Raw genomic sequence first — 23,363 nt, 5'->3', positions numbered from 1 at the left:
AAACCTAAAAAGTCAATACGTAAATGTTGACTTTAGAAATGATTTTCTTCCGCCAAAATAGAAGAGTGAAAAAGTGAAGAGGAAAAGATTATTGAAATCCCTACTTGATAGGCTGTGACATCTTGCCTTGAATTGTTTTCAGCATAACAAAAATATTTCTTACATTCAAGTTTCTGAAATGCTTAATTGCAAAGTCCTTGTAAAAGCAAGGACTAAGCAAAACCTAAATGTTTTTAGGTTTGAAATTATCTACCGTTTAATCTTTGAGTTTTCCCTCGAAACTCAGCTTTTCATGGAAAAAATTAATTGATTCAAATCCAATTTTTTCCCTGTGTCTATGCATGTCTTTTGACCCAAGGCAAAAAAAAAAATTCTTATTTATCTGATTCAGTTTTTGACAACTACTAATGAGGGAGTTAATTTACATTTACAACCCCACAGCAGAAACAGATGAAGTGAATGCACCATCATCCGATTCTCTCTCCTCAAGCCCGGTTTCTGGCGTGGACTTGGTCAGCTACCAGAAATCTCATGTGGCCCTCTCTGGTCACACGGAAAAATATCCAGACACAGATGACTTGAAAGAGGGAATGTTACTGTCCTGCTTCAGCAAATCTAACCTAGAGGGAAACTCTCAAAACCACACCCCCAGGGGTCTCCAGACTCTTCTGGAAGCCACAGTTTTGACAGGAGGTGTAAAGAAACCGCGCACTGCCCTGCGTGGATGGGAAGAGGTGGCCTGGCCACCTGTTCCGCAGCACAGCAAGCTTCTAGTCCTCCTCACTGTTCCAGCACCTTCCAAAGACGAGACAGGTAGGACTTCCTCACCTGCTAAGACATCGAGAGGCCACAGGCCCCTCCATCCCTGCCCTGATTCCCCGGCTGCCTGGGGCTCCCGAGGTCTGCCGAGAACGGGACCTGGCCGTACGTCCCGCCAGAGCCGGGAGACACCAGAGCCTTCACCTCACCAGGGCTTCTGCTTCCCGCAGGAAGGGGGAGTGAGGAAAAGCAACCGGGTCATGGGCATGGTTTTGGAGACCTACGAGAGACATCTAAAATTTGCCCATCTAACTTTTACAGCTGAGGAATCCAAGCCCCCCACCCACCCCCAAAATTAGGGCTCTTGCCCACCTGCCTGTATCCCACGAGTGGACAGATGTTCCTCATCTTCTTATAAGGAATCTGTGCAGGATCCCTCTAAGGGGCTCCCTGCAAGGACCAGGGACGTTGTGTAGTGTAAGGGCCACACAGGTCAATTCTCAGCAGCTCTGGGTTGCTACACCCAGACTTTGGCTCCATAAGTAAACAGGATAAGGCATGAGAAATAAGGAAGCCTCCTGACAACCCTAAAGTCCAAGACACAGTAGAGGAGAAATTATTATTATTATTATTTTTATTATTACTATTATTATTTTGCTCTCATACACATCTGTGCCAGGCCTTGTCCACACACAGGGACTGTCTCTCCTCGCTTCTATCTTTCCTACCTGAAACCGAACAAAGACGAGGATAGATGCAGTTTTGTGGGACTTGAAGCCTTTATACTCTAGGGAGCCCCTCTTAGAAGCAAACACCAGCATATCTTGATTTTGTGACATTTGCAGAAACCTAATAGCATGAAGATGGGTGGGGCCCACACAGGTGAGGATCCCTGGAGCTCCAGCTTCATCCCCTCTGCAGTACGCTCACCTCGACAAGGCTCCTCTTTCATCCTCCACTTGAGGGGACCTGGGGGAAATGTAAACTGTTCCTACATGCTTGCCTCTGCTGTCGTTACCTCATACTTATAAAACATCGATCAAGTCTAAGTGTCAATTTTGGGGGCTCAGCAGGAATTCAAGATCATTTCATAGTTCACAAACATGACAGGCTCTTTCTGAACCCCATATATCACAGGTGGAATAAATCCCAGCTGTTCCCTGGGGCGTTCACGGCCTACAACCTCCGAAGCGAGGGGCTCTCCGAGACCCCAGCACTGAAAGTCTAGGAGTCTCTGGCCTTCTAGAAGCCTCCTGGAAGTGCTTCTGTGCACTTTCCAAAAGCTTTCCCAGCCAGCAGATCCATCCTGGCTGCCCCTTGGGAGCTAGTCCCTTTGATGGGGGGGTGGGGGACATGACTCATTTCTGCTGACCTCTGACATCAGTCCAGGTGCAGCTAAAAGTGTGAGAGCTTGGGGCGCCTGGATGGCTCAGTCAATTGAGCATCTGACTCTTGGTTTTGGCTCAGGTCATGATCTCATGGGCAGTAGGATGGAGCCCTGCGTCAGGCTCTGTGCTTGGCAGGGAGTCTGCTTGAAGATTTTCTCTCTCTCCCTCCCCTGTCCCACCCCCACTACTTCCCTCTGAAAGGAATAAATAAATCTTAAAATAAATAAACAAAAAGTGTGAGAGCTCAGATCAGATGTCTGCTCCTTAGAAAGAGTTTTGAGCTCTGACGTAAGACGGGCCCCACAATACCCTCCCTGTCTACGGCTCTAGGCCAGACCAGACCTTTCATGTTCTTCTGGCCCTGCTCCTTGCCAGGAAGCCCAAAGGACGCAAGTCAAGGCCCTTCCCCGGCACCCATGAAGTATGGAAAATCCACTTGTGATGGAGAATGCTCTCGGCCCCACCTGGACCTGCCTCCTCCTGGACAGCTCACCAGTGGATACCATGGCCTGGCAGGTCAGACTCACCGGCAAGGAGCTCCCTCACTTCAGAACCAGTCTTGCCATTCACCATGAAGCTAGGCTCCACAGGGGTGTGTTTGAGGGGCAGCAGACACCCATTCCTTTCCTCCCTGCCCCCAAAAGGTTTCCTTCCTACGGGGGCATGTGGAATTCCACCATCAGGGATTCATTCCTCCGTGTTAGGTTATCAGCTCCCAGGGTCCTTCTGGAAACTGCAAACACCCCAGGGAGAGGTAACCAGTCGAGTCTCCAAGCAAACAAGGAAGAGGTTGGTGGAAGCATTTGTCACACGTGTGTGGGGAGTAGGGGTGCACGAGAGGAAGACAGGCTAGATGACGGCAGGACAGTGGTGGGGGACACGGGGAAGGAGAAGGAACAACATCTGAGACAGACCTCCCTCTTTTACCCAAGGTCAGCCCAGAGAGGCCTTTGTAAGAGAAAATGGGGGGGAAACACTTTCAAAGGATTTGAAAGGCAGAGTGGGGCGGGGGCAGGGGGTGCGGTGCGGGGCAGGGAGGTTTTCAAGCATCCCTGTAAAAAGCCCAAACTTGTTCTGGTAACATCAGTTCCTACAAACTCTGGTTTGAGTGACAGTTTTATTTTTCCTAAAGCTTTTCCAAAAGGATTTTCCAAGTACCAGGAATTTCAATGTGAAAGATAGTCATTGTCTTTTCTAATGAATTTAATTTGTGTTTTCAATTAAAAAAAATAATAATCATAATAAAAAGGATTCATTTCATGGGAAGAATTGTTAGTTTAAACTAGTAACATTCAATTATAGTAATTCAATAAAATGATAAAGTCAGACAGCAAACAAAATTCAGACCAAATTTGGTTTTCTACGTCATTTGTATTTTGTAATAAGGAAATCGTTCCTCTCCTTATCTGCCCAAGGTATACGCTCATACTCCAGTAGGAAAATCAAAGCCTGGGGGGCACCTGGGTGGCTCAGTGGTTGAGCATCTGCCTTCGGCTCAGGACGTGACCCCGGGGTCCCGGGATCGAGTCCCACATCAGGCTCCCTGCATGGAGCCTGCTTCTCCCTCTGCTTGTGTCTCTGCCTCTCTCTCTCTCTCTCTCTCTCTCTGTCTCTTGTGAATAAATTTAAAAAAAAAATTCCCTAAGAAAAGGACAGACCACACGACCCAGAGTGCGCCAGGCAATGAGTACCTGCTTGGACCAGCACCCCCCTCCGCTGACCACTTCTTGAGCCTCTGAGGAAAACCAGGTGAGAGGGGCCTTCCCAGCCCACTGGCTTCCCCCCCAGGAATGCCCCAAGACACCCGCTGACACCTTCCCCAGGCAAGAAGACCTTGAAGAGGCAAGGCCCCAGCAGGTCGCTGAGAAGCTTCCAGAACCTGAATCCCACAGAGGCCACTGGCCTTTGCAGCCGGGCCTCCACGCTGGAGCCCGGGCCCGGGAGAGCCTGGCCCCACAGTTGCCACCCGCCACCGGTGCTGAGATCCCGCCCTTCCCCTCGCCAGCTCCTTTGCAGACAACAATTCAGCAAGTATTCAGAGCCTGGCAGGCCCAGCGACCACAGGCAGGCAGGCGCTGCTCCCAGGAGGAACTGGTAGACGGGGCCTCCCCTGCCCCCCCAGCCCCCCCAGCCCCCCCAGCCCCCCCCACAGCAGCCAGGCCGCTTGCCACCTGGACAGAGCCCCCAAACCGTACCCCTCTCTTGTGCTGCTGTCCCCCCCGGGGCTATGAGGACACCCCCATTCATCAGCGGGACGTCCGGAGACAGACTCCTAGCCCCTGCCCTCAATGCTCTGAGGGGCCTCAGAAGCTCCAGGGCTTTCCACCCAGAAGCCAGGATTGCGGACACTGAGACCCCATTCGGTCAGGAAATTATGAGCCCGAAAGTGCAAGCACTTCCCCCAGGGGATCCCTGGGTCCCTTTCCATTTGGAGAAGGTGGCAAGTCTCCAGATCAGCAGAGGGAGCGGCTCTCACTCCTGATCCCTGCTCGCCCACCCGAGCCAGCCACCCCCCGACGCCCCGGAGAATGTTCTCCCGTGACCCGGGCGCGTGAGAACAACGTGGGGATGCGTGGGCCTCTCCAGTGCGGTGACTCGGCCTGTGTCACCCACATCCTGACCAACCCATCAACATCTCTACCAGATGAAGCCCCCTGAGGCCCTCCCTCCTGTGTGGAGGGCCGCACGCGTTTGCAGGTACTAATCAGACGCACAAACTCTGGGCCTGATTCAATCCAAAGTAAGCACAGACCTGGGGGGGGCGGGGGGGCTGCTTTTGATTCTTCTCGGCTCTTTGCAGATGCTCTCAACACTGGGCCTGTTTACATGTTCAAACTGACTCCCTCCGAGTTCCCCGAGCAGTTCCCTGAGGGGCAGCGGGGAGGGGGCCCAGAGTGTCCATCTAGCTGCCTTCTCTCCAAGTGCAGACAAAAGTTCTAGAGTGAGGAGAGGGTACCTTCCTGCCCCGGCCTAGCTCCACCGTGCGGGAGCCCGGCTGACGAGGAACGGTCAAGAGAAAAGATTGGTTTTGTTTTTCTGATCTTTTTTAAAACCAAACCAAGACACTGCTTTTCAAAAATGAATCCTTAGCTCCTAGCTCAGGCTCCTGTTTCTGAAAGGCCCATTCCTAAAAAAGGAATGACCTGAAACAGTTACTTCATCATATGTACTGGCGTTCACATCTTCAGCTTTCCCAGGAGGGTTTGGGGAGGGTTGTTTTTCTCATACGCCTGAAACACAGTTCTTTCTGGCTCATTTCACAGACTCGGACTTCCAGCTTAGGTAAGCCAGGTACTCAGCAGCATCAAGAACTAAATTCCTGGGCATCAGATTTAAGGGAAAATAGGCTGAAATGATTTGAGGGAGGCAAGGTATGTGCAAAAACATAAAAAGTCCTTTGTGCATAGAAAGGAATGGATACATGCCCCTTAAAAGTTCGTAAAATTAAAAATCAGCCTTTACCAAATTCAAGAAACCCCAAGAACACGGGGCCAGCACTTCTCAAAAATTAGAAATATAAGACCCTGTTTTATTATTCATGACCTGCTCTCTTACTAGTTCAGCCCTGATTTGGTGACCCTGACCAATTCTCTTTTGCAAACTCAACAATCAGAGTAAGTCACCTCTAAATTGTTATAAAATCATCCATAATTTTTCCAGCACAGAACAAAAAATAGCCAAGAATGCTGATCATAAATATGTTCATACATGATGGGGGGCAGAGAGTGAAATGAACAGGAGACAAGGGGGGAAAAAAAGAAGAATCAAAAAATTAAAGGAAAAAAAAAAAGCTTTCCTTGGATTTAGAGAATATTCCATTTGGAACAACAACAGATTAATTTCCAGAGGGTAGTCACTGTTGGAAGAACAAATCCCTAAGCAGAACTTTGCTCCAAGAAACGTCCAGGGGTAGAGAAAAGTGTCTCATTTTTCCCGTGCACGCGGCCACAGCTAACAGGCCCCTGCTCCCTGCCTACCAGGCATTCCCCGACCTGTGCTCAGTGCAGTCCTAAAATGCCACCGAAGCTATCAAAATTACAAACGCCTCCCCTTTGTCCCTAGCGTGGACGAGTTATTTTACGAATAAGCTCACACACATGCCAAATGGTGTCGTTCGCCTGGAAACTCTCCGATGCTAAATAAATCATCATTCGCCAGTGCAATGGAATACTATACAGCTGTGCAAACAGGCCCTGACAGGGACTTGCTGCGATCTCGGCTCAGGGGGGCGGGAGAGGGGGTGTGAGGAAGGGGAAGCAAGGCCCAGGATGGCCTCTGTAGTGGGCTACCATGTGCACAAAGGGAGGAGAGAATCTTTTTTAAAGAGGGAAGGAGATGGAATTGCTTATTTATGTCCAGACCCTCTAGGAAGGCGACCACGACACTGAAGGACACGGATGGGAAGAAAACCTGTTACTCTATTTCCCTCTGTATCCTTAGAATGATGTAAGTGAATCTGTTACCCCGTCAAAATAAATAGGGTGATTTAAAAATGAAATCTGACAAAGCACATGTTTCATGTGACTGTTTGCATCAACAGGAGTGCAATGCCCGGAATCAAAGACTGTTTCCCTTTTGAGGCTGAGGGTTGGCCCCGGTAATCCAGGAGTCCCCCTGCATCTAAAAGCCTTAGTGGGGTGGGGGTGGGGGTGAAGGGGGGAAGCACACGATTCAGAAGGAAGGCCTGGTGGCTCGCCAGCAAATTTTTAGCAGTTCACTGGGGGCCGCCAACCAAGGCACCCAGGCTGCCTGCCGGGACGCCTAAGCCCCAACAGCTGCATAAACTTGCTGTGCCCCAGCCTGACCTATTTCGGAGACAGGTCAGACCAGTGCATGCAGGGATAAGAAAACAACCTTGCTTCTCTGCAGTGGCTGCACCAGCGAGCTGCTCCAGCGGGGACACGCGGGGCAGGGGCTCTCGGCACCCCCCTCCGCCCAAAGCCTCACAAGCCCCACAAGCCAGGCTACTTTGTTTTCAGCTCTCGCGTTGCACCCACATAACACACAAGTCCCGAGCTCTGGGAAATGGATGGGGGGGAATCAAATAGAAAGGTCCTTGAAATGTATCCTCCAGCTTAACGCACGATCCTTGGGAACATTTCTTTAATGTTTCTGAACTCATGTTTGAGAGGAGGGAAGGAGAATCAGGCACAAAGAGGAATGTATACAATCTCACGTGCGGTGCAGAGCTAAGAAGATATTTAAGAACAATGGAGTTAGAAGAGGGGACAGAAGGAGAAATTGTGCAAAAGCGATTCTGTAAAACCAGGCACGGCCACAGAATTCCAGGAGTGGGGATGCATGCATGCATGAGACTCATTTTCAAAAAGCAACTAGTTGTCAGTCTCCGATGGAGCGAAAAGAACGTGTACCCAAAAAACAAAAACAAAAACAAAACAAAAAAAAAAACAAAGAAAGAAACGTTCAGTTTGGAGGACTCTGAAAAAGCCAAATTAATCTAAGCGGGAAAATCTGCAGAACTTGGAGAAAAAAAAACAGTTTAGAGATATCTTTTGACAACCCAGTGAATGGCTTTCGAATTTTGTTATTTTTCCTATCTAGTATGTCAACAAAATCTATTATGCTAAATAGTTGCTTACCAACTCAACTTTTTTGACTCAGTGAAAGTGGAGTGTGTGTGTGTGTGTGTGTGTGTGTGTGTGTGTTGCTTCATTGTTGCTCCTAAGCCCTGAATTAAGCTTTTTATCTGCCTTTGGGCAGAGCCCATCTGCCAGCAGGCTGGTCACTTTCTGCATGTTCGGAGAATTTTTCTCCCCCAAGATTTTGAGTTTTCCTATGATACATGCGATTTGCACATAACTTGCATCTCCTCCTTCTCTTCTTATATCCCCCTGGATGTTGGTATGATGTGCCTGCCCCATCTTATAGACGTCAGAACTGAACTTTGAGGGGTCACACCCGAAATGTGCATGATCTCAATTGCTCTAAAGCTGCAAGAACAGGCCACTTTTTGCCTTGGGTCCTGGGCTCTTGCAGTGCAAGCAAAGGCAGGGAAAGGGATGTGGGGGTGTGTTTAAGTCAGAACAGACAAGAAACACTCAAATGCTCTAGTGAACCTCATCAGGAAAACGGCCAAGTAGGGATTCAGAAAGAAGGGACCTGTTGCTTTTCTTATAATAAAATGAATTGGACCAATTAATTTTCTTTAGTTCAGGTTAAGCTCAACCATAGTAATTGAGACACACACACACACACACACACACACACACACTCACCCCTACTGGTCAAGATTTTCTTAATATATTTGATATATCTGATATATATCAAATATATTTGATAATATAATATATTTGAATATGGGGAGAATTTTAAAATATGTTTAAAATATGTTTAAAGTATGTTTGAAAATAGACTCCATAAGTCTACCATTATTTAAAAATAAAATGCCTTTTTATAAAGATAGGCCCTATAAGGGAAATAAGGAAGATATCAGTATCTCCATACCATGCCCAGGTGGTTGTTTGACTGGGTAAGTTATGCCTATACTGGCATTTGTATGTCTATGTACCTGTAAAATCACCAGCCTACAAATGTAGGCTATTAAAAATGGAAATTTGTATGTCACCATATAAGAATTCACTAGGAAAATCCGCAACAATTAAAAAATTAAACCAATCCCATGTTGCAACATAAATCGCACAGCACTTAACTTTCTTTTTGTAACTATTCTACCCTAACTTATTTATCATTTCCATCTAATGACATAAAAGTAGGGACATTTAATTCAGTGGTTATTTCCGGAAATATGCCTACCGGCCGATGCTAAAAACTCTAAAAATGTACACTTAAGCCTCCATAAAATGATACTGTTTGAACTCATGATAGATATGACCCCGGACATTTTTAATGCTAAAAATCAGTGGTATTTCCTCTCCCTCAGTTCCACGTTGGCCAGCCAAGAAGAGTCTCCCATCCTTGTCACAGAGCATTTTGAATGGATTCAAATGGATTCTATTTTTAAATGGAATCAATTGATTGGCTCCTAGAACTGAGATTTTGTTACTATACTGTTGTAGCTGCATTAAATCTGCCCAAAGGAAATACATACAGTTGTGAAATTCCTTAATGGGTTGAAGGAGACAAATATCCAGCTATTCGGTTATTGCCTGTCATGAGTCCTAATTTGTTTTACTGAGGAAGATTGACTTCCCAATCACGGCAGTAAGGAGGGCACAAAAACTCAGACTACTTTGATCAAGTCGCTTCACCCCAAAGAGAAGCCGTTCTTTGTTATTGTTGTTTGCTTAAAATCCTGCAGCAAACATCCAAATGCTACAAACTTTGCTGCATGCAACGTGCAAGGTAAAACTCTTTGTCAGGATTTTCCTTCCTAAGAGAAATGTGCATCAAATCAAATTCTAAATTTTACCTCACCCTTTATTAACATATGCTCTCTTCCTTAAAGAGAAGTGGCCACTTCCATAGCAGAAGTTGTTTGCTAGTTTTTTTCTTAGTTCTTATCAAGAAGGAAAGAAAACAGACATTGAAGGTAAGAATTCATAAAACCTTTCCTCGAGCATTCTCAGCAACTATGTTCCATGGTTTTCATATCTCCTTTTGACAGTGCTGAAGTTTCTAACTCATCTCCCTTGAATAGATGTTCTGTAATGTTAATGGGCATTTTGATAATGGTGCATGTTCCTTACAGTTACAAACTGGAAATTGCATTTATTCTCGTTATTTGAGAGCATAATCCTAACACAGACCATTTGAGAGAAAGCTTTCTTAGGAGACAGATGTCCTGATTCCAGCAAAAAAGTTCAACGCTGCTGGGGCTCCGTGTTTGACCCAACACTGCAAGACAGAGCTGACAGCTGAATGTGACATTCTCTACCAGAGACCAGCAGCAATGGGGCAAGAAAATCTTTCCCAACAGAGCAGAAGATGGTTCTCTGTTCCTACCTTGGTGTGCATCTTCCAAGAGAAGGGCAACTTCTGAAATTCCCTTTCATTTTCTGGGATCACAGTTTCTCAGATAAAGGCAGCCAGTTCTTTTTGTTGTTTGTTTGTTTGTTTTTACTATAATATCAAAATAGTGTTTATTTTCCCCAACTTTATTGAGATGGCATTGACATAAGCCAGTCCCTGAATCAGTAATTCTGCCTTGGTACTGACATCGGGTCCAATTTGGAGCTCAATCCTGCTGCCCTCCCCAGCAGTACATGGACACGTAGCCTGATACCCAAGGAGAAAAGTTACTTTAACTCCGTACATATACAAAATATACATGTACATGTGGAATATGCAACAAAGAACTCTCTAATGCTGCCTCTGGACCCAGGACAGGGTAACCATAACAGATCCGAGCTGACTCACACTTCCAGCTTAATCCATTTCAGGCAGTTCTCTACACTCTAATGATTGGGACTGTATCAAAGAACATTTGAGCATAGGTAAAATATTAATTAATTGGGAGATTATAATAAAATGCATTAGAAAATATCCACTAGAGGTTCTATACATCAAGACCTATCTTGTTCAAGAATGAACCAGAAAGAATAAAAACAAAATGAAATAAAGATAAATAGCCCCATGCACAATTATTTAGCTCCGCAATAGGCACAGAGAAAGGGATTCAGAAACACAGATCTAGGATGCACATTTGAATATCGAAAGCCTGGATCTGGCATAAATTTCACAACCTCACAGTGATTTGTTGGCATTTGCAAATTAAGCACAGAGATGGTATTTCCAAAAAAGCCCTTGAAGGAATTCTAGCTCTCACAATAAAAGAAAAATCTATCCAAATATATTGAATTCTTGCTCTAGAAAAAAAAAAAGTCTAATAGTTCATCTAAAAATCATGAGCTGAAAAGTCATAAAATCATTCAGGGAAAGATTTTTTCCTAGCCCTCCACAGCAGTACTGAATAATAATTGGGAGGCTGTGCTGTTACCTCAAATTCTGGTGACTCTAGAAAGTGTAATCCACTGGACAAATGAGCTTTTATTTTGTGCAACTGGATATAGTTTACTGCCAGCATAATTCATAGTGACGAACTTATAAATAAACTCTAACGATGTACAAACTATACACACAAATACGAATCTACTCCTACGTTTTGGGCGGGGGGGGCGGGGGTAAAAATATACACGAGACTCATGTAACCATCTATAAACACACAAATATAGAAACACATGCAGAGAAATGCAGTCAGTATAACTCCCAGTTTCCCGTGTATTTAATTATTCCCCACCCAGCTTTACATAAAAAAAAAAAAAATCTGACATCTTTCCTTTACATCATTGCAGCTTAGAAGACAACTTTGGTGAAAGTTCCACACTTAGAAATTTAGGGACAGGCGGATAGTAGCTTCCATGCCTCCAGCCACCCTTCAAAAATGAGAATCTATTTGATGATAAATTCACCATCTTAGCCTAAGCTCCAAACAAGAAATCACCATAGGATAATTAAAAACACCCCACGAATCTCTTCTCTACAAACCTACGACATGTAACTGGTTTGGGTTCCAATTTCTTAAAGAGAATTTGGTCAATCCTCCTTAGAGGTTTCAGAGGAAAAGGGGGATTTTCCAAGACAGATAAATTGAAATGATCCCGCTTTGATCTCTGTGGTTCAGAATCCCTCACAATAGAAGATGGCCAGTGAGGGGCCGCGATCCCGGCCTTTTAATGCGTAACAATGCTATCAACAAACAGCTACTTAATCAATATTTGGCCAGAGCTGCTGAAAACTTCCTTTTCAGATTTTAATTCCTAGTTGTAAAACAACCCCAGAGCAGCCGGTGAGATAAGGCATTAAACTGACTGCTTAATTGTCTGTTAGTGTCGTGTTAGTTATATATGTACGTTCTTAATGGTTCTTTAATCTTTATTTACCCGCATAAATAAGTTACCTGTCTAGAACCCCAGAACGGACCCTTCCCCGTCCCCGGTCCCCAGGCTCACTCGTTGTGGCTGCTGCTGCTGCTGCGACTTTTAATTTTCGTTGGCTATTTCCTTGCTAGGTACGACTTCAACTTTTAACCTCTCGGTTAGAAAGGATTTTTTTTTTTTTTTTTTGTCTTCCAAATATATTTATGCATGGATAGTGCGACTGGGTTCGGTGGCAACGCTCCTCCTCACCTGATTGATCTCAGCAAATCCCACTCCTGAACCGCGGAGCACTTGCTGGTTCCGCCTCACCGCCCCGGTGGGTTTTATTGCGAAGCCCTGGGGACTCTTAAATGACCCTTCAGTAATTATTACGCACTTGAAGCCCCGACATCCCCCGTTCCGGTGCTATCAACAATCAAATCAAGCCCCAAAATAAACATACGATTTCAAGCATTAATTAGAAAATCTGCATGTTTTCAATAAGGCTAGAGAGTAAGCATACAGCAGCCAACCAAACAAGACCAACAAGCAAAAAAGGAAAATCTACAAGACCTGAATTCTGCTGTTTTTTTTTTCTTTTCTCTCTCTTTCTCTTTTTCTTTCTTTCTTTCTTTCTTTCTTTCTTTCTTTCTTTCTTTCCTTCCTTCCTTCCTTCTTTTCTTTCTTTTTCTCTTTCTTTCTTTCTTTCCTTCCTTCTTTTCTTTCTTTTTCTCTTTCTTTCTTTCTTTCTTTCTTCCCTTCTTTTCTTTCTTTCTTTCTTTCTTTCCTTCCTTCCTTCTTTTCTTTCTTTTTCTCTTTCTTTCTTTCTCTTTTTCTTTCTTTCTTTCTTTCCTTCTTTTCTTTCTTTCTTTCTTTCCTTCCTTCCTTCCTTCTTTTCTTTCTTTTTCTTTCTTTCTTTCTCTTTTTTTCTTTCTTTCTTTCCTTCTTTCCTTTTCTTTTCTTTTCTTTTCTTTCTTTCTTCTTTCTTTCTTTCTTTTTTAATCATCCCAACAAGAAAATCGCTACTTTTACATCCCTGAAAAGAACGCAGCGTGGGGTTTTCATTTAATGCGACTCCTGATACTTCCAGGACACTTTTAAATGGGTGCCAGTTCCCTGCTGGGCATCGTAAGCGCTTCAGAAAATATAAAATTCACTCAAGAGACTAGAGGCGACATCGGGGTCAGATTTGGGATCCTGGCAAAGGGACTGGGAGAGTGGGCTGTCCGCGTTAATAAGGGTTCCGAGGCCACAAACCTAAGAGCTTGTACCCCGCGATTCCGGGCCTGCCCGGCCTCCCCGCGCCCCCCACCCCTGCGCCCCCGCGCCCCCCGCGCACCCACATCCTCCCCCGCAAAGTCGGGGGTGAAGCGGCCTTCCGCTCCCCTCGCCTGCAGCAGCCCCGCTAATGACAAAGTGCTCTTTTCGTGATTCCGCTGGAAATGAAATAGTCCGAGGGCCTCTCAAACTTTTCTGCGCTCCCAACTGCTTTCCCTCCTGTGCCCCTGAAAAGCCGAGGGCGTCCCACTCATTGCGGAAAAGCTCACAAGTGCACAAACAACGGGACTGGAGCAAAACTTTTGTCACTTTTACTTTCTCAAAAACAAAAACAAAAAAACAAAAAAACAAAAAAAACAAAAACAAAAAAAAGAAGAAGACCCGCTTTTCGTAAACGTCAAGCGGGAAGGGAGAGATAGGAAGGGAGGGTGCGCCCCAATCGACCTGCGCTGGGGGCCTCGCAGCCTCATCTCCGAAGTGGTTGCAAACCTCCCACGCTCACTGGAGATTTCTAAATGGGGGGGGGGGGGAGCCAAGTCCTGTGAAAGTGTATCTCCAGCCCCAATCAAAACAGCAACTGGGCAATCTGGCCTCCCCCCCCCCCCTCCCCCTGCGCTCCCGAGCTGCCACTTCAAAGCCGCGGCAACAAGTCAGTGATTGTAACGTTGCATCTAAATATTTAAGCGAGAGCCTTGCCGTCGCGTGTCCCATTTACAGTCCTCATCTGTCCTCTAATTCCATTACGGCACAAAGCAAAAATGTTTCCCAAAACTCACAAACAGGAAAAGCGTCACCCTGCTGGAGGAGGAGGAGGGAGGGGGAGGAGGAGGAGGAGGAGGAGGAGGAGGAGGAGGAGGAGGAGGAGGAAGAGATGAAGGAGCAGTTTCTATTGATTAGTCACTGCTTTTGTGTTAAGGGCTTTCTTTAAAATAAGAAAAAAATGGGGGGAGGTTGCAGAAATTTCACTAATGTGAGCCTCAGGCAAGAGAGGGAAAAAAAAAAAAAGGAGAAGGGGGGGGAGGCGGGCTGCGTCTAGATGAAAGTGAGAAGGACATAAAGGAGGCAATTGAGTCGGCTGCAGCCCGGCGAGCTAAGCTTCGAGCCGGCCGGAGCGCAGGGGAGGGGGCGGCGCGGCGCTTTGGCGCAGGGCGCAGGGGTGGGGGCAGACCCATTGTGGCGGCGCCCGCGGGCCCGCTCGGCCGCGCCGGGGGAGGAACAGAGGCGCCCATTGAGTGGCCGCCGCGGAGGCTGCGCCCACAGCCCCCGATGCTGAGACCCGGGGCTGGGCTCCTCCGACTGCGCGCGTTCCGACCTCGGTGCTGGCCCCGGAGGGCCGGGAGCACGCAGGGGGGAGGCGGGGGGTGCAGGGCTGCCGTCCCAGGCCCCCCAGCCTTCTCCTTCCGCGCGGGGGCCAAGGCGCAGGGAGCACGCCCCGGGAGGGGTGCGCGGTGTCCAGGGCGCACGGGGCGCGGGGCGCGCGCGCAGGGAGCCTGCACCCAGCAGCTCTCGGGTCGGGCGCGGGGAAAGGGGTCGCCCAGGAGAAGGCCGAGCACTGCACAGACAGACCAGGGCAGTTCTGACCTCCAGGGCGCCTGTGTCCTGTGTCCCACACCTAGAAAGACGCCCCCCTCTCCATCCCCTCGCTGCAACCTCCAGAGAGCGCGGTCACCCTTGCTCGGGGCACCCCAAGGTCCTTTCTCAGCCAGCCTCCTCTCCTCCCGGCTCAGGTCGCTTTATCAACATTCATGTTCTATGTTACAAGCGGGGCAGCCGGTGACTTTTGGTGCCCAAACAACAGAGGCAATGCTTGGAAGTTTCTGGACTTCCCATTGCTACACTTCACTCTCTCCCTTCTTGCCCTCCCGGGCTTCTCTGGAAAGGGAGCTAGGGCCGCTGAAGAGAGGGAGGGACCCCGCATCTTCTCTGACAACCCCAAATTACATTAGGCTTCTTCGGCCTCTGCGGAGTGTGTGTGTTTTCAACGGTACAGCCCCCGCTGGGGAGAATACTCTGATTTTAAAAATGGTAGCAATTGCCCTTGAATGGCAGCCGGCCCAGCTAGACGGCCCAAAAGACTAGAAACATTTTGTAGGTGAAATAGCCACTTTTTCCACGCTGGAGAGTCCATAAAACTTCCTGGCGCAGCAGCTATTGGAGCTCATTGAATAATTCATCCCTCATTGCAAGCCCATAATGTCTATTCTCGGCCCTTTGTGGAGCTGTTTTCTCTTCTTTTCTCCTTGAATTATAAAAAGGTTGCCTTCCTTTGTTCACATCAAGCTGCTGCGAGCTGGAGCTTTGTCTGGGCCGAGCTAAAGTGTGAGTTTCAATGGACTCTCCAGGCTTTGTCTCCCAAGTTCATCTCCAAGTGTAGATTGTGTAGAGAAGGCCTTCTTTGTAAAAGCTGGAAAAGTTGTACAAATGTTTGACCAGCTCATTTGGGGCGTTTTGTCTCCTGGGCCTCGGCTGCCTGTGCTGCTGCGAGGGAGCGGCGGGTCTGCCGCCGGCGCCTCCAGCAACAAGTAGCAAAGCCTCCTTCCTGAGCCTCTCCCGGAGCTCTGGGCTTCTTGCCCCTCGGCCCACACGGGCCCGTTGGGTTTGGGATTGGCTGGTTTCTCTCCTTCCTCCCTCCCCAGTACCTCTGTGCTGCCTGGAGGCCTGGAATAGAGCTGGGGTGTCCTCTCAGAGACTGGAGCAGAAAAGCACCCCCCCAAAGGAGGGGCTTACGCTAAGAATCCCGTGAGTCCCCTGCCTGTAAGGAAAGCAACTGCGTCTGTCCCTCCTGCCCAACCTGTCGCGGTTTGGGGTGTCTTTTCCTGATTGCCCACGTGAGCCAGAGCATCTAGGCTTCTGTCTATCCCTGAAATCAGCTGTTGGGGTTTCTCACATCTAAATCGAAGTGTCTCTTCAAGGTTCTGCCCAGATTTTGCCCTGGTTTGTAAAGCTGCTGCCCTGCGCCGGGGTTGGGCCCTGAGAGCAGGAAAGGGACCAGCTCTCCCCCCCCCCACCCCGCGGTCCTACTCCAGAGGCCACGTGCTGAGGGCTGGGACCCAGCTGGCCGCAGGGAGTGTCCGAGCCCCCCTGGACTGCCGCCTACCCTTCCAGGGCAAGTCAAGGCTCAACTCAACCCACCAGAGTCCTGCCCGGCCCAGAAGCGGCAACTCCAGCGGCAGCCGGGACGCCAGGCGCCTCCGGCCCTCTGCCACTTTGTGGAGGCGCAGCCATCCCGGGGCCGAAAGTGCTGAGCAGGGAACTGCTGCAAGGACCCCTCTCCTGTTCAGCTTCTACTTGGTTCACTTTCCTTTTGGGGGGGGGAGGGGAGGACACCTTTAGATTCCCAGGACCCTCTGCTGCAGGTATCCGGGAAGTAGGCTGTACTGATGGCTCCTGACCAGAGCCTTTCTCTTTGGCGATGACAGGTCGCAGGCGGCCCGGAGCAGGTGGCCTGCACCTTTGGTGGAGGCAGTGTGCCAACACCAGGGGCGCAAGAATCCACATCTTGGGCCGGTTATACTCCCTGACACACACAGACATCGAGCCCTAATCATTTGAAAACCAATGTAAGGACCAACTTACATATATGTATCTATGATGTATTACGTATGTACTCATAAGGCGGCTGGCACGCCCCCAAAGACTTGCGAGTCCAAGTCTCCTCTCCTCTCATCCAAGGATGGGAAACCCCCTGGGGATCTGGACCTTTCCTGAGAGCGCAAAGGTCCTGCGGCCTCCAGAGGCTCACCCGCCGTCCCCTGCCCCCCAAGCCCGCCCCAGCCGCCGCAGAGGGCAAGAGGGTAGCCCCGCACCAAACCGCAGTTCTGGGTCCTAGACCCCGGCGGGGAGAGCGGTGCAGAAGAAAGACTTAGCACGCAGGAAGAGAAAGAAAGGAGCTCTTTTGTGTTCGGTCCCGGGGCGCCTGCGGCCTCCCCCGGGTGCGGTGGATGCAGGCGAGCAGGCCCGTGACCCGGGTGCCCCGACGTGAGGGCGCAGGGCCCTGGCTCGCCCGCCCGGCCGCCGCTTACCTCGCTCGCTCAGGATGCCGTCGATGCTGTGCTTGGCCTTCTTCTCGCTCTCCTCCGCCTCCTTCCTCTCCAGGTCGGCCTCCTCCTCTTCGCCTTTCCCGAATTTACTCCTCAGGATGCGGCTGATGGAGCTCACTGGAGGTGGGAGGAGGGGGGAGCGCGCAGCCTGAGCCTCCCGCCCCGAGCGCCCAGGGGGGCCCGGGCCCGCCCCGCACCTCGCGCCTGCAGCCTGGGGCTCCTGGTCCTTCCACCGCCTACCCAGCTCCAGCCCCGGCCCCCGCCAGCTCCCCGGGGACGGAGCCCGGGGAAGCCCGCACCTCCGAGGTAGAGCCGAGAGCCGCCGTCTCCGTCCCTCGCATCCCGGCGGGAAGCATCTCCCCTTTCCGCCCTACAGCCCGGGCGCCAAGTCTCCAGGCGAAGAGAATTGCCCGCCAGCCCACCCGGAGCCCCTACCACCGCCTGGGGATTGGGCCTCCGCGGTTCGCGCCAAGGGAGGAAGAACCGCAGCGGACCCATCCCTTGCAATTCAACTTTTTTTTTTTTTTCCGGGCTCTATATAGGGTTTAAATTTCAACTGCAGAATCGTTTCCTATTGTAAAAAAAAAAAAATCAAAAGAAAATGCACTCTCCCCCATTTATTTTTTCCAGATCCCAGTCTGGTAAACAAATCCATACTCTGAAATATCTCGTTCTCGCAGGGGGGAAAGGGAGTTTCCTTTTAATTAAAAACAAACTCTCCCGCGCGCCCCCGCCTCGCCCCTGCGCCCGCTGCTCCTCTGCCTCCCCCGCTGCCGGGGCGCCGGAGGGTCCCTGCGACTCTCGGAAGAAGCGGCTGCAGCGAGGCCTCCCCTCCCCGGCCGCCCGGCGAAGCCTGGGCTGGCGCAGCCCCATCTCCCTTCGGTTGGGGTTACCCAAACATTTGTTTCTCTTTAAAAGGGAGCATCAATATTAATAAACGCTTGGCCTCCGCCTCGCGTTTCCTGCCTTTGCCTCCTCGACAGAAACCCTCTTCGGGGAGCCCTTGGCGGTCTCTCAACCCCGGGCCCAGCAGCTCAGCCCCTCTCCTGAAACACCGAGACCGGGGCTGGCTCGGGAGTGTTTCAGGGCCCTGCGAGCGGCTGCCTCCAGATCGCCCAGATGGATCTTTGGGGTGATTACGGCTCGGATGGCCCCCCTGCGTGCGCCCCAGGGGGAACAGCGACTGGCCGCCGCGCCTCCAACACGTTAATGGGCCTGGTACCTGAGGGCACAGTGTTTCGATCACAGACAGCGTCCTTAAGTAATTTGTCTCGAATTTCCCAGCTGAACATGCCCGGGTTCTCTCTTTTGTATTCCTCAATTTTCTTCTCCACGTCAGGCGTTGTCACCTGCTTTAAGAGAACAGGCAGGCAGGCGTTGGTACCCAGTACTCAGGGCCAAATGTGGAGGCCCTATGGCCTCCAAGCCCTGTGAGATGCACCTTCCTGCACCCCCTGGGGAAGTCCCCCTTGTTAGCAAAAGGACCCCAGCTCTGTGAGGCAGTTCAGTTTCAGGAAGGGGTAGAAGAGAGATGGCCCCACCTCTGGAGACCCTCTTCCCCCCTAGGCAAGCTTGGACGATCAGGATACATTAACAAGACTTATAACATCTTGTGGGGGTGGGGGTGGGGGAGGTGCTTTCTGATCCCTGAAAATAAGAAAAGTCAACTCCTTACACAGAAACAACTGGAAAATGAAACTAAAAAGGGGGAATGTTTGAAAGAGAAGAGAAAAAAAAAATCAGGTTAGATCTGTAACTTGTATCTCTCCCCCAAAAAGCACAAGGTTGGAGCTAAATTGAAGAACAGAATGAAATGCAAAAGCTGATGGTATAGGTTTAAAAAAATTAATCAGAGTATAACAAATATGGATAATTTGAGAGACTGGTTCTTTTTTTTCTTTCTTTCTTTCTTTCAATGAAAGTAATTTCCAGAGACTCTTGGAGAAGGTGCAAAAGGAGCTGAAGGTGGGGGGTGGAGCAGGGTGTTTGGAAGTCTTCAGTTTACCAGAACCCTCTTTCTGATTTTGCCCTGTGGCAACTAGAAAATTATATTGGATTTTCCCCACATCCAGAAGAAAAGGCAGACCCTAGGTAATCCCCTCCCACTGAGCCTTAGCCAGTGTGACTCTTTCATTTTTTAAAAAGGAACCAAAATAATTTGAAGATAGTACCAAACTGCTTTTTAAACGCCAGCTCAGCTGCTCATCACAAAGAAAACAAATCACCCTAGCTTTTAACTCCCTGAAGACAATTCGGACTGAAGGGGGTTGGGGACAGAAGGTGGGAGAGAAACCATTAGAAAACCAAAAGTGGCTCCTTAGAGTAGGTTTGGCGAGGGCGGGTGCAGTGTGTGGGAGCTGGGAAAACTCTTGCGGAAGAAACCAGCAACAGGTGGGCACATGCAGCTGCATGCTTAGGTGTTTGCCTATTAAAATGATTTCATGAGTATTCTAGGGTTCTAGAACAGTTTTTAAAATGCTGTATTTCCTTTGCAAGAAGGCTGGAGTCTTCCCTTAGCGTTTAGCCCAGGTGGCAACCGAGTCCTCCCACCCCCACCATACACACACACCCCACACACCCCTTTCCAGTCCTGAAAAATAACTCCTCGGGGAAACCCCCCAGGACAGTCCCTGCCCCCTGCCCCATCTTCCCTGAGCGGGAGACCAGAGGGCCCGAGGCCTATAGGGCCAGACCCGCGCGCTCACCTTGGGCTTGCTGCCGCCGATGGCACCGGGGCGGATGGAGCCCGTCTCCTGGTACCTGCACAGGATCTTAGAGACGCAGCCGTGGGACACCCGCAACTGGCGGGAGATGACACAGGGCCGGATTCCGTGGTGGGCCATCTCCACTATCTTGTGGCGGATGTGGTTGGGTAGCGGCCTGCCGTTGATAAACACCCCTCCGAGCTGATTGACTCGGCCCTGGCCGAGGGGAGTGGACACTGGGAGCAGAAGGCGAAAGGAGAGGCAGAGGAAAGTCATCGCGAGAGAACAGAGAGCCCCGGAAAGATGAGCCCCCCTAACTTCACACTCTTCTGGACAATCGGCCGCTGCAGCCCCAGCGCTGCAACTGTGCGGCCTCCGGCTGCCCGCCCCAGACCCTGTTCCAACCACATCTGTTCAAGTTATTAAGCAATTCGGGAGCACTTAACTTGCCCCAGAGAAACTGCCTTCCTTCTGGGCCCACGGAGAGTGGCAGTGTTGGAAGGGGGGAGACCCTGAGGCCAGAATCTTGAGCTGAGAGAAAAGTCTACCCAGACGCTGGCCTTCTGGAACTCCGCTCACACCAAACCCTGTTCAACTGGATCTGCTCCCTCTCTGAGGAGCTGGGGGGAGCTGACAGTCCTTGGGGTTTCTGGCTAAGAGTGCAGCAGCCAAAGGTCAAAGAGGGTCCGGAAAAGAGTCTCCGGTGGCAGCGCCTGTCACCTGTTACACCTTGGGACAGAGACGACAGCCAGGTCTGCGCACAGACCCTTCCCCTCTAGTCACCTTCAGGGTATGACATTCTACTCTAGACCCTGCCTGAAGGCCGGCCCCGCCGGATCAGCATCCCGCTCGGTCGCTCCAACCTCACAAACTATCCAGAAGGGCTCGGACTTGTAAGTCTTCCCGCCTTGGGAGCCCCTTCTGGGTGAAGGAAAGGCAGTTAACCCAAAAGTGTTACGGAAACTTCCAGATGCCACTCCAGATGAATGGAACTCTAATTAATGAATCAATTAATACTAAAGATTCCAAGCACGGTGCCCCGCACGCCCGCCCGCCTGCCCGCCTGCCACTACACTTTGCACCCGCAAGAATCTCCTTGCGGAGCTAACAAAAGCTTAGCAAATATGGAAGCAGCTGGACGATTTTGAGACGCCTTGGGAGGCGGAGGGAATGCGGAGAAGTTGCTTTGGGGGGGCCCAGAAGCGGGTTGACCCCCTCCCCAGCGCGGCATTTCCAAAACTGCAAAGGAAAGCGGAGGCCTGCAGCAGGCCCGGCCGCCCAGCTCCGCCAGGGTTTGCAGAAAGAGCTGCGCTGCTTGCAAGGGGGAGTCGAGTGGGGGTCTCGCCCGACCGGGCTGGGCCCCCTCCCAGGGCCTGCGGGGAAGCCCGGGGAGCCCCCGGGTTGGGGTGGGGTGGGGGTCCGGCTCCCCGGCTGGGCGCGCGCAGGCCCTCCCTTACCTTCCAGGGGGAAGCCGCTGCGCGGGTAGTTCTGCCCCGGGCCCGGCCGCATCATCCTGGGCACGGCTCCGGCCAGCGTGGTCATCCTGGGGCGGCTCCGCTCGGGAATCGTGTCCAGGCGAGGGCGAGGGCGAAGGCGAAGGCGAAGGCGAGGGGCAAGCGCGGCGCTGGCGACCCCCGGGGACTCCGCGCCCCAGGGAGGCCGGGGACGGCGGCGGGGACGCGGGCGGGGACGGCCGCCCCTAGCCCGGAGGCGCGCGGGGGGCGCGGGGGGCGCGCGGGCAGGGCCCCCGAGGCCAGGACCGCCAGCCCGGGCGCAGGGTCCGGGTCGGGGCGCGTGGGCGCGGGCGGCCCCGGGGCTGGGGCCGGGGCTGGGGCTGGGCGCGGGCTGGGCGCGGGCTGGGGCGCGGGGAGCCGGGGCGGGGCGCGCGCGCGGCCCGAGTCTCCTCCCGTGGTGACCCCGAGCGCGAGTGCGGGGATCCGGGCTCGGGAGCATTTATTAGTCCTTTCACCCAAAGCTTGGTCAGGAGCCCTGAGCTGCGATTGGCCGACGGGGAGACCGTCCCGGGTGGCGGAGACACGCGCTGATTGGGCGACAGCGGCCACTTTCTCTTCCCATCCCCGGCGATGCCAGGGCCTCGGCCGGCCCGGAGAGGGACCCGCGCTGCGCCCCTTGCCCGGAGGAGAAGTCAGGCCCGTGGAGAGCGGCAGAGGCGGCCCGAGGGGGTCGGCAGCTTCTGCCCTCGCCCCACGGGGGCCACTCTGGACTTTCTCTTTCTTTGTCTCTGCCTGTCTCTGTGTATCTCTGCGGCCTTGACTCTATCCTTCTCACCCCACGTCCTTATCGAGGTCTCTATGTTTCACCTGTGACTTCTCTCTCTCTGCTTTTGCTTGCTTGGCTGCCACTGGAGTGGGTGCCATTCAGTAGGAAGGCATGGGGACCCCCCCACGTGGGTACCTTCCTGCCCCTGGTCCGTGCCCCTTGGGCCTAGGTTCATTGGAGGGGTCCTCCGGGTGGGGTTCCTCCCCGGAGGAGACCAGGGTGTGCTGATAAGGTCTTTTGTCTGCTCAGCCTGGAAAGCCCGAGTGGTGTGAAGCTTAGGCAGCCTTGGGGAGGCCCCAGGACGCACTAGTTGAAGCCTGGGGAGGGGAGGGAGAAGAAAACTGTCTCTTCTTGACAGAAAAATCCACTCTGGGAAGCCCCAACTCTAAACCTCGAGGTATAGGTCCCCAATGCGGCATGTGTCTATATGTTAAAGTTTTGCCCGGCTGCAGCGTTTGTTCTCAGGAATTTATTATGGTATTCAGACTAAACTGCTGGAAAAATAAAAGGAGCGAAGTCTTGGCTAGGAGCTGAAGTGTCCCCAGCAGGATATGACGCCAGGAGTGTTGTAAAGACTGTCTGTCCTTAGAGAAGGTACCATTGTGCATAGCCTTTTATTTATAACTTGGTAAGTGCCAGCGAACTCGCCTCCTTTACACCCCCGAGTGCCAGCCCCGCGCTCTGCACTGCGCTTTATGCGCTCGAGTCTATTCAGGGACTGTCACTCCGGGGCTGCGAGGTATTCAGGGCCTTAATCAATCAAAAGGATGAGAATCGGGCAGGTTTTTTCCCTTTGAAATAAAGGAAACAATGACTTCTGGGCTTCAAGTTCCCCCTTTTCCTTTTACAATTTTTGAATTTTTTCCTGGGCCAGAGTTCTCCACCACCCCCCCCCCCTCTCAGTTTCCCATCCCCCAACTCCTTTTGACAGTTTCTACGTGAACTCGGCCCCCAACCCCACTTCCCCACCCCCTAATTAAGGCAAACACAGAAGGGAAGATGGGGGGGCGGGTGGAGGGGAGCCTATAGCTGCTCGACCCTCTGGGAGTTGGCCCTTTAAAAATCCACTCGCAAGTG

General features: G+C 51.1%; 1 protein-coding gene across 3 annotated transcripts in view; it reads right to left on the bottom strand.

Annotated features, from left to right (window-relative positions):
• Nucleotides 1-21,754, bottom strand: part of PAX3 (paired box 3) — a 97,566-nt gene extending 75,812 nt beyond the window's left edge. For 2 of the 3 annotated variants that reach the window (XM_072742985.1, XM_026002043.2), the window contains exons 1-4: nt 21,464-21,754; nt 20,007-20,242; nt 18,524-18,653; nt 17,284-17,418 (exon numbers count right to left, since the gene is read on the bottom strand). In XM_072742985.1, the coding sequence (XP_072599086.1) occupies nt 17,284-17,418; nt 18,524-18,653; nt 20,007-20,242; nt 21,464-21,548 (586 nt within the window). In that variant the 5' untranslated portion in view covers nt 21,549-21,754. The remainder of the gene's footprint in view (nt 1-17,283; nt 17,419-18,523; nt 18,654-20,006; nt 20,243-21,463) is intronic. The other variant, XM_026002044.2, reaches the window with a different exon arrangement.
• Nucleotides 21,755-23,363: the final 1,609 nt, after the last annotated feature.

This window comes from Vulpes vulpes, chromosome 16 (genome assembly GCF_048418805.1).
Source record: "Vulpes vulpes isolate BD-2025 chromosome 16, VulVul3, whole genome shotgun sequence".
NCBI lineage: Eukaryota > Metazoa > Chordata > Mammalia > Carnivora > Canidae > Vulpes > Vulpes vulpes.
Note: the sequence above shows the minus strand (reverse complement) of the source record. Positions and strands in the feature narration are given on the sequence as shown.